The sequence below is a fragment of the Ostrinia nubilalis genome, chromosome 14, assembly GCF_963855985.1.
Source record: "Ostrinia nubilalis chromosome 14, ilOstNubi1.1, whole genome shotgun sequence".
Taxonomy (NCBI): Eukaryota; Metazoa; Arthropoda; class Insecta; order Lepidoptera; family Crambidae; genus Ostrinia; species Ostrinia nubilalis.
In genome coordinates this window covers 3554433-3568792 of record NC_087101.1, presented here as the reverse complement: position 1 = coordinate 3568792, position 14360 = coordinate 3554433, and the positions used below count along the sequence as shown (strand labels likewise).

Here is a 14360-nt window from a genome sequence, read left to right as displayed (position 1 = left end):
TCTGTCAAGACCCTTTATCTCAAGAACGCGTGAACGTATCAAGCTGAAATTCACATGAAATACTCAGGTCTATTGTCCCTTTAAGCTGTGAAAATATCAAACTTCTAAGCCAAGCCAATCAAAAGATACAGCCGATTATGTCGATATTTTCAACAAATTTTCGACACTCGCAAAGGAATCAAAACCTACAGGATACTTCCCGTAAACTCAGAATCTTGAAATTTGGCATAAAGCATTGTCATATAATGCAAATATAGGGAAAATTGCGAAAATTTCATTTTTTTAGTTATATAATATAATAAAAATATTTTAATAAAATGAAACTTACTACCTTATTTCTCACGAACGAATAAAGGTATCAAATTGAAATTTACACCAAATACCTAGATCTATTGTCCCTTTAAGAAGTAAAAAAATCAAACTTCTAAGTTAACGCGATCAAAAGATACAGCAGTTTATACCGACACCTTAGACGAATTTCCGTCACACGCTAGGGAATCAAAACCTACAAGGTACTTCCTGTGAACTCAGAATCTTGAAATTCGGCACGAAGCAACGTTATATAGTACAGATAAAGGAAAAATTGCGAAAATGATAAATTTGAAGTTATATAAAATTTAAAATATTATTTTTGCTTATATTATATATTATTATATTACATGACAAAATATTTTTTTAATAATTATAAACTTACTACCTACCCTTTTTCACATGAACGCGTAGAGATATTAAAGTTGAAATTCATATCAAACACTTCTTAAATCTAATTGCCTCTAAACTGTGAGAAATTCTAAATCAACGCAAAAATTCAAAACGCTGAGGTAGGTACCTACCTATAATGCAAATATAGGAAAAATAAATAAATAAAAAATAATCATACCGCATATTTTGAAATTCGCCACTACTCGCAACGGAATCAAATAAGTAATTTGATTTAATACGTCATAAATTGTAAACCGCTACGTTTGTACGGCGGAACCCTCGGTGTGCGAGCCCGACTCGCACTTGGCCGGTTTTTATAAAGTTTTTTTACTTATTATAATAACGTCTTCGGTTTTTTATTTCGTTATCAACAGTGTTTTTCTTTTAAAATTCTCCTTAACAATTTCCCCGAGGGATTTTTTGGCAAACTGTCTACGAAAGTAACATCTTTCAGTCTTTTGAATTCTGCAACTCTTTCTGACACAAACGTTTCTATATCTTTAGGAACTGCCTTCAGTCCTTCTTTTAGAACAACAAATGCTTTAGGGCGCTCTCCTGTCTTGGGATCTGGAATACCTACGACTCCAGCATCAAGAACAGCTGGATGTTCTTTGATGACACTCTCTAGTTCTGCTGGAGGGACTTGGTAACCTTTTACCTGAAAATCAAATAAATTAAACTGCTTATTATCACACTTTATCAATAATTTATCATTCGTAAGGTAGAGTTATGTTTAATTTTGGGCTGCTTACCTTAATGAGTTCTTTCAGTCTATCAGCTATGGTAAGAGATCCGTCTTCATCAATTGAAGCTAAATCACCAGATTTGAACCAGCCATCTTCAGTAATGCAGTTATTGGTTGCTTCAACATTATTTCTGTATCCTTTCATTATTTGTGGTCCCCTTATGAGTAATTCGCCGACCTAAAATTATAACGATATTTATTACAGTAATTCAAATAAAATTTTAATGGCAACTCCAAATAAACGACTCCAAAAATTCGTACCTGGTTTGGTCCCAAATTTTCAGATTTTCCACCAATTATTTTCAATTCGGTATTGGAAATAGGAAATCCAGCTGTTGTATATTTTTGATAGTCTTGTGTGAATGTGGTAACTAATGGAGAGGTTTCTGTCAAGCCATAAACTTGGAGGAACTTCAAGTCGTGCTGAAAACAAAAGTTATCGTTTATAATACTTGTTATAACAAGTCAGGTGTCTTCGTATTAATAGAGAATAGAAAAAAAGGTTGTGTACCTTTACTTTTTCCAATACTTTATCTATATCAGATTTTGGCAACGGAGCAGCTCCACATACGATTCTATTTACTGATTCCAGATGTTTAGAAGTGACTCCCGGAAAAGATGCTAGGAATAAAACTGTAACCAACAGAATGTATTTAGAAAAAAAAAAATAACCACAACGAGGAAGCTCTTGGCCTGTATCTCAGCTGATGGCAAATAATGATCAGGCCGAAGGTGATTAGTTGGATTAGAGAATTCAAGAGATGTTATAAAATTATTTACTTACCTAAAGGAGGGGCAGTGTACAATAAACTCGTTCTATGGTCATCAAACGTTTTTAAAAAACTTGTAGGTTCAAATTTTGGAAGTGTCACAACTTTCCCACCCACTGATAGTTTGTGCAGCATTATAATGACTAAGCCGTAAATATGGTAGAATGGTAGAACTGCTACGACTGATTCTTGGTGTGAACCTGAAATAATTAAAACTGTATGAAATACCCACGCTTATAACATTTCAACATAATTATTCTAATTGAATGAAAAAATCAGTTAAAAAAATTTAAGCACAAAATATTATGCTAAAATAAATAATATCAACGTGAGCCTATAAGCACCGCTTAATATAGTTTCTATTTAGCCAAAAGCTTGACGGGAGCAACGAAGTTTAAAATAAAACTTTTCTTCTTTATACTTACTCGTTGTATCATCGTAATGCCTAATTTCCTTCATATCTTGCTGAATACAGTTAGAAACAATATTCTTAGTGGTAAGTTCTACGCCTTTAGGCAAACCTGTAGTGCCACTGGAATATGGCAACAGTATTACATCTTCAAAATTTTTTCTCACTTGCTTAAGAACCTCTTTATTTACACTGTCATCGTTGATCAATTCTTCGAAAGATATTGTGTCAAATGGAAGGTTGTTTTTGGCGTTGCATGTAATTATTGGAATTGTTTTTTTGGCTAGTTTCAAGGCTTCTTTCAATATTGGAACTGATTCTGGTACACCGATCAGGATTTTAGGATTCGATAGGAGCAGCTGTCTGTGGACTTCATCTGTAAAAAGTTATGAATTGTATAAGCACAGATAAGTAATAGTTTATACTAGGTATAAGTATGTATGTGTAGTAAAAGTAAAAGGACAATGTTCGTTCTCCATACATTGTTTGCCTAAGAACCAACAATTTTGACATATTACCTACTACCCGAAAGCGAAATAATACGATTCTGTGTGTAAGAACAATGATTCCTGATGGACACTTGCCATAAAATTAATGATTAAGAATATTAAATCACAGCGATTTTATAATATGTCGTTTATGACAACATGGCGTCTAATGTATTAAGTGAATGTATGAACACCGATTCGCGAAAAATGTTTTGTATTGTCGTCACGCCGAGTCGCAGCCAAATAGTATAAAATAATAGAACAAGTTTTAGAAATACAACTCGGCATTCCACTTTTATAATATGCCCACATATTGCACGTAAATAAACAACATGAATCGTAGGTTGTTTCCACCCTTGTCATCTGACACATGAAATAAACTCCTATTGTATTATAGATATCGAAGCCGAATCGTATATAATAATAGAATGGGTTTTGGAGATCACTCGGGGTTCCACTTATAAAATACCTACATATTGCATAAAAATAACACGAATCATGAGTTTTCTTTTCACCATTTACATCTGACACGAGATAACAAACTCCTATCTCCATGACTACCGTCGTAGTCTATGCCAAAGACTACAATATTTTAAGCAAGAAGTTTCAAACCTTAGCGGCTACGGTAACCCCTGGGCCACATACATCGTGATAACATTCGGTCGACACTGGAACGAAGTCTTGCAAAAAAGCATCGTATTCTAGTGCGACTATATCACGTTCAACCGGGGTTTTAATTCGACTAAAGTCCTGACTAAAGACTGGAAGAAAATACGCCGCATTGTATGAGCACTTCGTGTTCGCTAAAGCGGCTTCAGATCTAGAGCCCACATAGTTTTCTTTCCAATAATATCCGCAAGTAGCGCTGCATAATCTTTACAACAAAAACGGCAATAGTTATTAAGGTGCCAAAATTATATGATTACTTTGGCACGGTATTATACACGTTCGAAGATTTGTCATTTTCATTCATTTCATCATCATCATCATCATTTCAGCCACAGGACGTCCACTACTGAACATAGGCCTCCCCCAATGACTTCCACATCGAACGGTTGGTAGCGACCTGCATCCAGCGCCTTCCCGCTACCTTTATCAGGTCGTCGGTCCACCTTGTGGTGGGTTGACATTGCAGAATATGACTTTTGATAGGTTCATCATAGAATTCGGCGGGGATATCCTCACGGAGGAAGTTCGTAAAAGGGCGGAACAAGATCTTATAATAATGCAAGGCCGAAGCTGTAACGCGCGTGCTCCTACGTGTAATCCGGCGAGTATGCAATAAATAGTAATGTCTGGTAAATAGTGGTAATACGTATCGTTCGTTCGTTCGTTTCAGCCGAAAAGACGTCCACTGCTGGACAAAGCCCTCCCCCAAGGTTTTCCACGAAGACCGATCCTGCACCGCTCGCATACAGGCACCTCCCGCGACCTTCACCAGATCGTCGGTCCACCTAGTGGGAGGCCTGCCCACGCTACGTCTTTCGGCTCGTGGTCGCCACTCAAGAACTTTCCTGCCCCAGCGGCCATCAGCTCTACGAGCTATGTGCCCCGCCCCGTCTATGTCTATATGCGCTACGATTACAGGGTATAATTTTGCATAGTCGCAAGACTTCACTCCGCTGCTGTCAAATCAATGTCGCATAATGTTATCGCAATGTGTGTGTGTGGCCCTTGGACAAATCACAGAAGCCTATGCGAAGAAAGAGCACTTGAATGACAATGAAAATCAGGGTTACCATTTTATAAGATCTCCTCACTATTGAGGGTAACAAAGTAACATTAATAATCTAGCCATTAATTACATTTATTACCTATACGAGAAAGTAAAGAAACATGCGGTTTTATTTTAATTTGTAAAATATTTGTAACAGTTTGTTCCAAGTTTAGTTTTACAACAGTATTGCTGTTTCAGCTGTCACTGTGAAGCTTTGGGAAAATAAATAAATACAAAAAATATTAACATAAATATTTATTTAAGTTTTTATGTTCATTATCATAATATGCCAATTTAAGTTACACTGTGTGACAGTCTTTGACACTAAACAAACTCTTCAGCTCAATAATACCTACCTACAGGGCGTTTTTATAGTTACTCTTGCTGATGAAACAAGAAGGGTTGATTCTACTACTGAAATACAACTACTTTTCTTACAGGACCAATATCAAATTCTCAAAAAAATTCACATCCTCGTGATGGTGATAATTTGTATGGAGAGGTTTTTTTTTTTATATTCGGTCTCTTAGGATAAGTTATTCCATTTGAGCAGTAGAATTAATCCTTTATATTTGATCACATATAAAAATAACACAAGTGTGTGTGTTTAGGAAAACTTCTTCCTTGGTATGGTATCACTACGGAGTTATAATGTCGGCAACTCTGTATCACTGACTTGTAACTTTCAAACAGTATGAATAATAAGGGCACCACATTGGTTTTCTTTCTGAAAAAAGGCTTTCACTTTTAGTACTAACCCTTTAGCACTATTTCATTGAAATAAAAATACAATAAACGCACAGAAGACTGAAATTGAGTCAACTGACGTGACATTTATAATTTGTTGACATTATGACAGTTTGACAAGACTAGGGATTGAAAAAGTTTTAATTGAAAAAGTAAAATGACAATTTATTAAAACGATTCACAAGGATATAATCGATTAAAAATATTTATAAAATGTTCTGATACTTGCCTGTAGCGATTATCCAATCCTGGTTTCTACTGAAAAACTACTTCGTGGCAAGATTTTAATAAAATAATAAAATCTTTATCTTCTCTTTCACAATCTATAAAAGTTCATTGGTCTATTATTAATGTGCTATGAATGAGGGTTTTCGCGATTGAAAAATCCGCGAGATGGCAATACGTAGACGCGAGGTCCAAATGCTGCATGATTGGTGGATATCTGTCAATGTCATGTCAAAAATAACCAATCATGCAGCATTTGGACCTCACGTCTACGTATTGCCATCTGGCGGATTTTTCAATCGCGAAAACCCTCATTGGCATAGATTATGAGAGACTGGCAACTATACTAGGTTGATATATGTTTCTCACACTTCAACTGGCATTGGATTCAACATCGGATTCTGACACCTTTACAGTTATGATACCATGAATATCAGTTTATGGTCCTAATTATTTTTATTTTATTTACGACCTTCGACCAGTTGGACACTTTAGATAGCTTCTTGTAATAGTGTCAATATCTTTTTAGCTTTTAACGCAAATCTAGTCTTCAAAGCAGTTTAATCGATTTATTTTATTTTCAAAATCGATATTTTATTGTCTATGATGGCCGCAGGAACATCACTATACATGGACTCCCAGCAATAAAGTACGGTAATGCCTCGTACAGATTTTATCGGCAAAAATTATGGAACTTGATAGGTTTTAGACCATGCCACGCACCAAAACGTCCGGAAGTTGTAATAGTATTATAGAATAAACGTTAAAAGACTTATTTATTTAATTTTTCAATGCTTAAGTGTCCATTAGAACGAAAGGGTGCTTAATGTATTAAAAAAAATAGAAAATAATTATGATGGGTTAATGTTTTTTGGCGGTTTTTTAGGCGGTTTCTGACAATGTCCTTTTCAGCATTATATTCGCATCAAGTTCTAAAAAGTGGCATTGGTGGTGGTTGACACTCAACTTTGTATCTAAATTGGACTGGCTTAACATAACCCTAAAAATATTGAATCATTTTTCTTTTTATGAGATTGAATCAAGCAGCAGTATCTACTTAACCAAACTGACAAAGAGTCTCTACTAGAAACGAACCCATGAAAGACCAAGTGTAAAACTATACTAAACCAATCATCATCATCATAATCTTAGCCATAGGACGTCCACTGCTGAACATAGGCCTCCCCCAATGCTTTCCATGCTGCCCGGTTGGTAGCGGCCTGCGTCCAACGCTTTCCTGCTATCTTTATGATTTCGTCGGTCCGCCTTGTGGGTGGACCACTAAACCAAGAAAGCATCTAAATACCTAAGTGGATTTAAATACTTACGAGCAGTATAAATAGGATTAATAGTAGTAACTTCGGCACCAGCTTCCAAAGCCCCAATGACAGCTGGAGCGTACTCTGGGGCATTGGCCATCATGATGCAGACCACATCACCATCGGTCAAGTGGAAGTTGGTCCGCAGGTGCGCTGCGAAGTTCCTCGAATATTTGTAGAGTTGGTGGTAGGTTATTGACCGGTTTGTTATGCCACATACCTAGAATAAATAAAGTTTTGGAATCTATTGTACTTTATGTATTACTAGCGGCCACCCGTGACTTTGTATGCGTGGATCCCGTTTTACCCCTTTAGGGGTAGAGTTTCGTAAAATCCATTCTTAGCGGATGCCTACGTCATAAAATTTACCTACCACGCCTTTCAGCCCGATCCGTCCAGTGGTTTGGGCTGTGCGTTGATAGATCACTATTTCAGTTAGTCAGTCAGTCATCTTTGAGTTATATTATTTAGATGTACCTACGCATGCATTCATAACCAATACGAATAGCATTTTAGTCAAAGTCAATTGAATAGAAGATGGATTTATAAAGAATGCAATACACTTCTACGAATTCAACGAAATATCGAAATCGAATCGTATGTATGGTTAATGATTTTATTAAAGCCACGGCTTGTGCATAAAACACTAAAAGTACATACTTACCATCGCAGTTTTATCGGGCCATCTCTCCAAATTCTCCCAAATATGTTCTGGCAAACTCCGTCTCGGTATTTCAACATCTTTGAACGGAGATCTGACGATATTTTCTTGCGTCCAAACGCTGTGTTTCACTGTAACGTTCGCTGAATAACTCTTACACGCTAGAAGGTTTCTGAAGTTTCTACTTATCACTTTTGGAGCCGCCATTTTCAGCTGAAACGAAAACATTTGTGAAATATCCCGGCGGAAAGTGGAACAGAATTTTGTTTTGAGCTTATTTTAACTAGGATTTTATTGTGCTTACACAATTCAATAATTAATTAAGGCTTAAATAGATTGGTAATAGAGACCAAATTGTCGTATTAGATAGACTGGTAAAAATCATATTTTATCATAATACTTAACACACAACATAACACAGGCTTTTAATTATTTACTTTTAAAACTAACTTATTTAATGAACGTGATTCGCCACAATATTGTGTTTTAAAATTTATACTCCTTTTCAAGAACAGTGACAGTAGTTATGTGTTTTATTTTTATTTTGCTTGTTCTATCTACTGACATCTACTTACTGGTACACAGATAATAATCTGTTGGAACATACGAAAGATTAGTTCATAATTTATACAGGGTGACTGGAACTGAACCCGCCATAGCTAATACGCGTATAGAGGAGGTCATTTGCTAATTATTGAACCTTACTTTCTATGTCTAAAGTTTTATAGTTTTGGAGATATGTCAATTTTTAAACTTTTTCAGATTTTTCCGAAATTTGACCTAAAAACTGCTTAAAATTTTTTCTTGCGTGATTTCAACAGTTTTTTTTTATTAGATATTAATATCGAATATGTCTTTATTCAAATAAAATAAATTTCGGATCCAGATAATGATTGAATAACTAGTTACGAGCCGCCAAAGTCTAATAAAAGTACAAACCACGATAAAAAGTTCTACTTTAAATAAAAAAAAATAAAAAAATGGTGATAATGGATTGCCAATAATCTTAAAAATATGTCTAGCTTCTCTTCTTTCCAATGATATATCACACGTTGTAATTAGATATTGAAATTTGTCAAAAATTCAAAGTTTATGGAAGAAAATGGAGTAATAATACAAAAATTATCCGTACAAAGTCGATTTTGAATTTTTGTAAACTCTTTTCTTCATAATGTGATTATTATTTTAAATTAATTTTTCAAAAAACACACAAAAATAGTTATGAAAAGGAGTATAGCAGAAAATATGAGATGTTTGAAGAAACTTTGTCTGAATAATTTTTGTATTATTACTCCATTTTCTTTCATAAACTTTGAATTTTTAATAAATTTCAATATCTAATTACTACGTGTGATATATCATTGGAAAGAAGAGAAGGTAAAAATATTTTTAAAATCATTGGCAATCCATTATCACCATTGGTTTTTTTTAAATCGAATTCGAACTTGAATTTTTTATCATGGTTTGTACTTTTGTTAAACTTTGGCGGCTCGGAATTAGTTATTCAATCATTATCTGGATCTGAAATTTATTTTATTTGACTAAAGGTTTATTCGATATTATTATCAAATAAAAAAATCGGTTAAAATCATGCGAGAAAAAAAAATTAAGCCGTTTTTAGGTCAAATTTCGGAAAAAGTATAAAAATTTACATATCTCCTAAACTATGAAACTTTAGACATAGAAAGTAAGGTTCAATAATTAGCAAATGACCTCCTCTATACGCGTATTAGCTATGGCGGGTTCAGTTCCAGTCACCCTGTATATTTTTGAGGCAATTGGTAGTTGGTCAGGGTCAACAATCACGAATCAGTTTTTGTAGCCATTATTACGAGTATTATGTAAGATGATTAATACTCGAATTGAATTGAGATAAGTACGAAATAATTTGTTGACATTCGTGGACTACTCGAATGAGACAACTACGAAATGATATGTTGACATTCGTTGTCCATTGTTAACAGCCGTTAACTTATGGTTATCTAGTGGTTACTGGTATGATATAGACACTAATGAGTTATCTGTTATCTACGAATGTTTTCCTTCTTTCTTGTGGCTAAATGATAATGAAAGATTAACAAGCAAATAATATAACTTTTTTATAAATAGCTAAAAATATTTTTTTTACTTTTGAAGAGATCCATCATAATTCTCAATTTATAAAACTTGAAAAATATTGCTTAAAGTATTAATTGAACCCGCGAACTTTGGCAAGCACAGCAACTATTTTTAAAAATTTCGTTTCTACGCAGTAACCCTTATTACTTAAAATTGTTCAAGGAAAGGACAATGACCAAAAATGTATGGAGTGTGGTCCAAATGTCCACCACTAACAAGACCTATGTAGTAAAATAGTCTACTAAATACTGATTCATTATAACCAAACCGCAATCAAAAATATGCTGTCGGTAGAAAGTTATGACTGAATGAAAAGTCATGTTTTTTACCTTTTCATCTGAAAAATGTTCTTGATATCATTCTATCCATCGCACATTTTGGATAAATCTATGCATGTTATGTTATGTCGCTTAGTGTGCCGTGTTAGATTCTCGCTAAAAGAAAAAAAAAATAAGCTCAGAAGAAAGACAACAATATTGGAATTATGGTAGGGTGGTCGCTGCTCCGCCCCTATTGGTTGTAGGGTGATGTAATATAACCTAAAACCATCCTTGATAAATGGGCTATCCATAACAAAAATATTTTTTCAAATCGGACCAGTAGTTCCTGAGATTAGCGCGTAAACTACTACAATTTTTCATACGGTCATAACTTTTTACTGACAGCTTATTTTTTTTTCGTCCCATACTGAAAGTTAATCTCTATTTAATGGACTATAAGCCAATATAGGTCTCATTAGTGGTGGACATTTGGACCACTTTTGGTCATTGTCCTTTATTAACGTCCGTATTCACAAACATTACTATGAGGTCTCACAGTGCGCGTGGACGCACAGGATGACACATGAACCAATCACAGAGCGCTATTCAACGCTGTGCGTTAGATTTGCTGCTTCACTTAAGCAAGTATTGTTTGTGAATACGAGCTTGAATCAACCAAATAATACTAACTAGATGTTAATTCTTACACACACAGCTTATGACCGCAGTCTGTGGAGGAACACTATAATGTGGTCGCGATCCTCATCAATGAGGGGCCGAGGAAGAAGATGAATAAAATGAAGATGTTAATAAAAAATTTTTTTTGCCGCCTAAGTAGTAAAAAAACACTGTTTTTGTAACTGTTTCGAACACACTACGTAGCTACACTCACATTAGGACTGGGCAAAGTACACTTAACAATATTTTTGTAGATAAGACATTTCGGCAGTATCTCTTACTGATAAGGGCTATCTTATCATGCCATAACATTAAAATTGCGTAATATTAAAGTTTAATCCTTATCTCACATTTTATTGAACAATTTTTGTTTGTAATCATTTTCTTATCTAACTTTAATAAATACTATCTTCACGATTATTAGGTGATCAAAGCAGTATACATAGATAAATAATATGTAGAATCGTCTACACCTACTAATATAAATATTATATTAATACATATTGTACCTTTAAACAAATATTTATGACTAGCTTTTGCCCGCGGTTTCACCCGCGTAAAATTTAGTATGTCACAGATCGTCATAAATTATAGCCTTTATGTTAATCTGGGTTATAAACAGTAATACTGTAAAGTTTCAACAAAATCCGTTCAGTAGTTTTTGCGTGAAAGAGTAACAAACATCCAGACATCCAAACATCCAGACATCATGACATCCAAACTTTCGCATTTATAATATTAGTAGGATCACTCACCAAAATTATTGTTAATACACCACTAAGAGCATATAAACTAGAAAAACCACTATTCTTCTCCTCTCAGAGCATATACTTAGTAATTTTTTTATTCACTATAATTAACACATAGAGAAAACACCATAGAAGTCTCAGAAACAAACTCTAAAATGCACTTTTGTCAACAAAATTCCCCTCTGCCTATGCTCTATGTTTATAAAGCTACGGCCTAACATACACTGACAGAGTTTAACAACTGGTAGGACCAGTTCACAGATTACATTATAAGCGTTTCGATTCTGGTACCGCTCGATAATCAGCCTGACAGAAAGCTGTAGAAACGTTTAGTAAGTGTTGACTTACGACTTCGAAGTTCGAACCATTAAAATCAATAAAAAAATATTTCTTGCTCTATGATGGATTAATTTGTAAAGGTGAATCAATTTTGACTTACTTTTGATTCGGAGTTCAACCTTGTATCATCGGCGATGATCGCTCTCTATCATAATTATGTTTTGTGGCATAAATATTCCGTCCTTAAATATGGTTTAATCAACAATAATGTATTTTACTTTGAATATTGTTTTAAATAATGGCTCTTAATAATTTTGACAAACATAACAAATTACAAAAACAAACATCCTCGAAATATTGTATATTATCGAGCGATGCAGAAATAAGACTACGATTTATCATTAACAATGGTTGGGTGGCATTGAAAAGCAGTTAAAGAGTGTATTCATGTTCACTTTATGCAGGTAGCTGACCTTATCTTCTAACCATAACCTTATTTATCTATATTTAGCATTAAAAAACCCATAATAATCAGAGATGATGTTTTTTATTTTACCGAAGAGGAAATAATATTATGGTAAATCATGATAGTAGGAGAATATCCCTAAGGTGAATAGAGGTAGAGAGAGACTATATTATTTGTTTTATTATCACACATAACCTTATCCTAAACTTAGCAGTTTTTACTCTATCTGTGTAAACAACAGACTATCGAAAATTTTTATGTTTGCTTTTACAAGATATCTACTATTTGATAACTAACTCCAAGGACAGACGGTATATATGACTTCCCTGTTTTTATCTAACACAGAGCAAATTGAATCTATCCTACATACCTACTCGTAAAGATATCTCAAACGTTCCTTAGGCATATCGGAACGATACTTTACCTACAAGAATAATAAATAATATTTAAATTGTTGAATTTCAAAATAGTCAATTGTCAGTACAATTCAAACTAAAATATAGACTCTGACCTGTGACAGGGTCTATGTTTTAATTTGAATCATGATAGTTTGTCATAGAACTCATGAAAGGTTATCCCGACAGGGTTCTCAAATGGAGACCACGTCTCAGCAAAAACGACGTATCTTGGAACGCTCATCTGCTCGATGAACCGATGACCCCAAAAAGCTCAAATCATAGTTAAATATCCCCTAAATCATGGCTGGCAAGGCAGCATCAGTGTATCTGCCACGAGATGAAGATTTTAGTTCTTAAAAGTAGCCACTAGGAGCGCTATAACAATCTGACATACATTTGATGTATTTTTTACGCAGTCGCTAGCTAGTATTCACAAACGATGCTTGCTTAAGTGAAGCAGCAAATCGAACGCACAGAATAGAGCTCTGTGATTAGTTCGTTTGTCATCCTGTGCGTGCACGCGCACTGTGAGACCTCATAGTGATGTTTGTGAACACGGGTGACTTGAACAGAGGATTTTAAAATGAAGACCCTGGTAATTTTTTCGTAGACATACTTCACATAGAACATTGTTGCTCAGCAGCAGACAATGTATGTAAACTAGACAAAAGCCAAACACAGGTGGCGCTTGACGCAACTTCGTAAAGTTACGGAGTACCTCAAACTGCTCTCATATATCATTAGGCGTACATTTAACTCCGATAAATGTGATATAAGTATCTATTTAGCTCATACTCCGCCGCCTTCGATTATGGCGTCTTCAGTACACTACATTAAGCAATTGCTCTGCGATTTAAGGATGTATTTTACATCCTCAAAATGGTACATTTTAAAGCGAAAATTTAGAAGTGATACCTACTGTTAGAAGCCGGTAGATCTATTCTCATAAATAAAACAAAAAGTAAAGTATCCAGTACTTAATTTTCACATTATATTTCCTCATTTTTAAATACAATTTATCCCTTAGCACAAGAGCGCGGAGAGTCGATCCCGCGCGTCCCTCTATCTGACGTTTCTAGTGTGACATTGACAGGACGTCAATGTCACTAACACAGAGCAAATGAGCTGCTGTCATAGTGACATTGACAGGACGTCAATGTCACTATGACAGCAGCTCATTGGCTATTATTGATATCGTTAATAAAACGTTTTAGATTCAAAGGGACTCAGTTTTCAGTCCGGCTAAAATTTGGAAAATTAACCTTGTATAACAACACACCAAACCAATTTCGTTGCAAAATCACACTCCTTGCTACTAAATTAGGTCCTACAGTATTTAATGCCGTCAACCGTACTTTAATGCCAACTTAATGCCACTAATTAATATCTCTAAGGAGAACGTTTTACGTATGCTAGCAACATGAGGATGTTTGTATTAATATGAATGTTATAACCATGACCTTATTTTGAAGTTGGTAAAGAAAACAACCATTATTTACCCGAATTTCCATAATATTAAGGCTTCAGGAAAAACTATCCACACCAATTAACTTAAACAAGTTTCAAACTACTCGGATATATTAGAGTAAGTTGGAAACTTCCCCGTCCAAAGTAGTGAGATGATTGGTG

General features: G+C 34.7%; 1 protein-coding gene across 4 annotated transcripts; it reads right to left on the bottom strand.

The window, feature by feature from the left end:
• Positions 1–1019: 1019 nt before the first annotated feature.
• LOC135077808 (uncharacterized) lies at positions 1020–11799 on the bottom strand. Of its 4 annotated transcripts, none has more exons than XM_063972351.1 (9): positions 11595–11799; positions 7787–7996; positions 7132–7342; positions 2643–3002; positions 2232–2417; positions 1959–2080; positions 1709–1870; positions 1455–1625; positions 1020–1360 (listed from the first exon to the last, which is right to left on the bottom strand). In XM_063972351.1, exons 2-9 carry the CDS (start codon positions 7988–7990, stop codon positions 1070–1072), a joined length of 1707 nt encoding a protein of 568 aa, XP_063828421.1. In that variant the 5' UTR covers positions 7991–7996; positions 11595–11799; the 3' UTR covers positions 1020–1069. The 4 variants fall into 4 exon arrangements, with proteins under 4 accessions (XP_063828421.1, XP_063828420.1, XP_063828422.1 ...); XM_063972350.1 differs by lacking the exon at positions 11595–11799 and adding an exon at positions 10852–10937; XM_063972352.1 differs by lacking the exon at positions 11595–11799 and adding an exon at positions 10869–10932.
• Positions 11800–14360: the final 2561 nt, after the last annotated feature.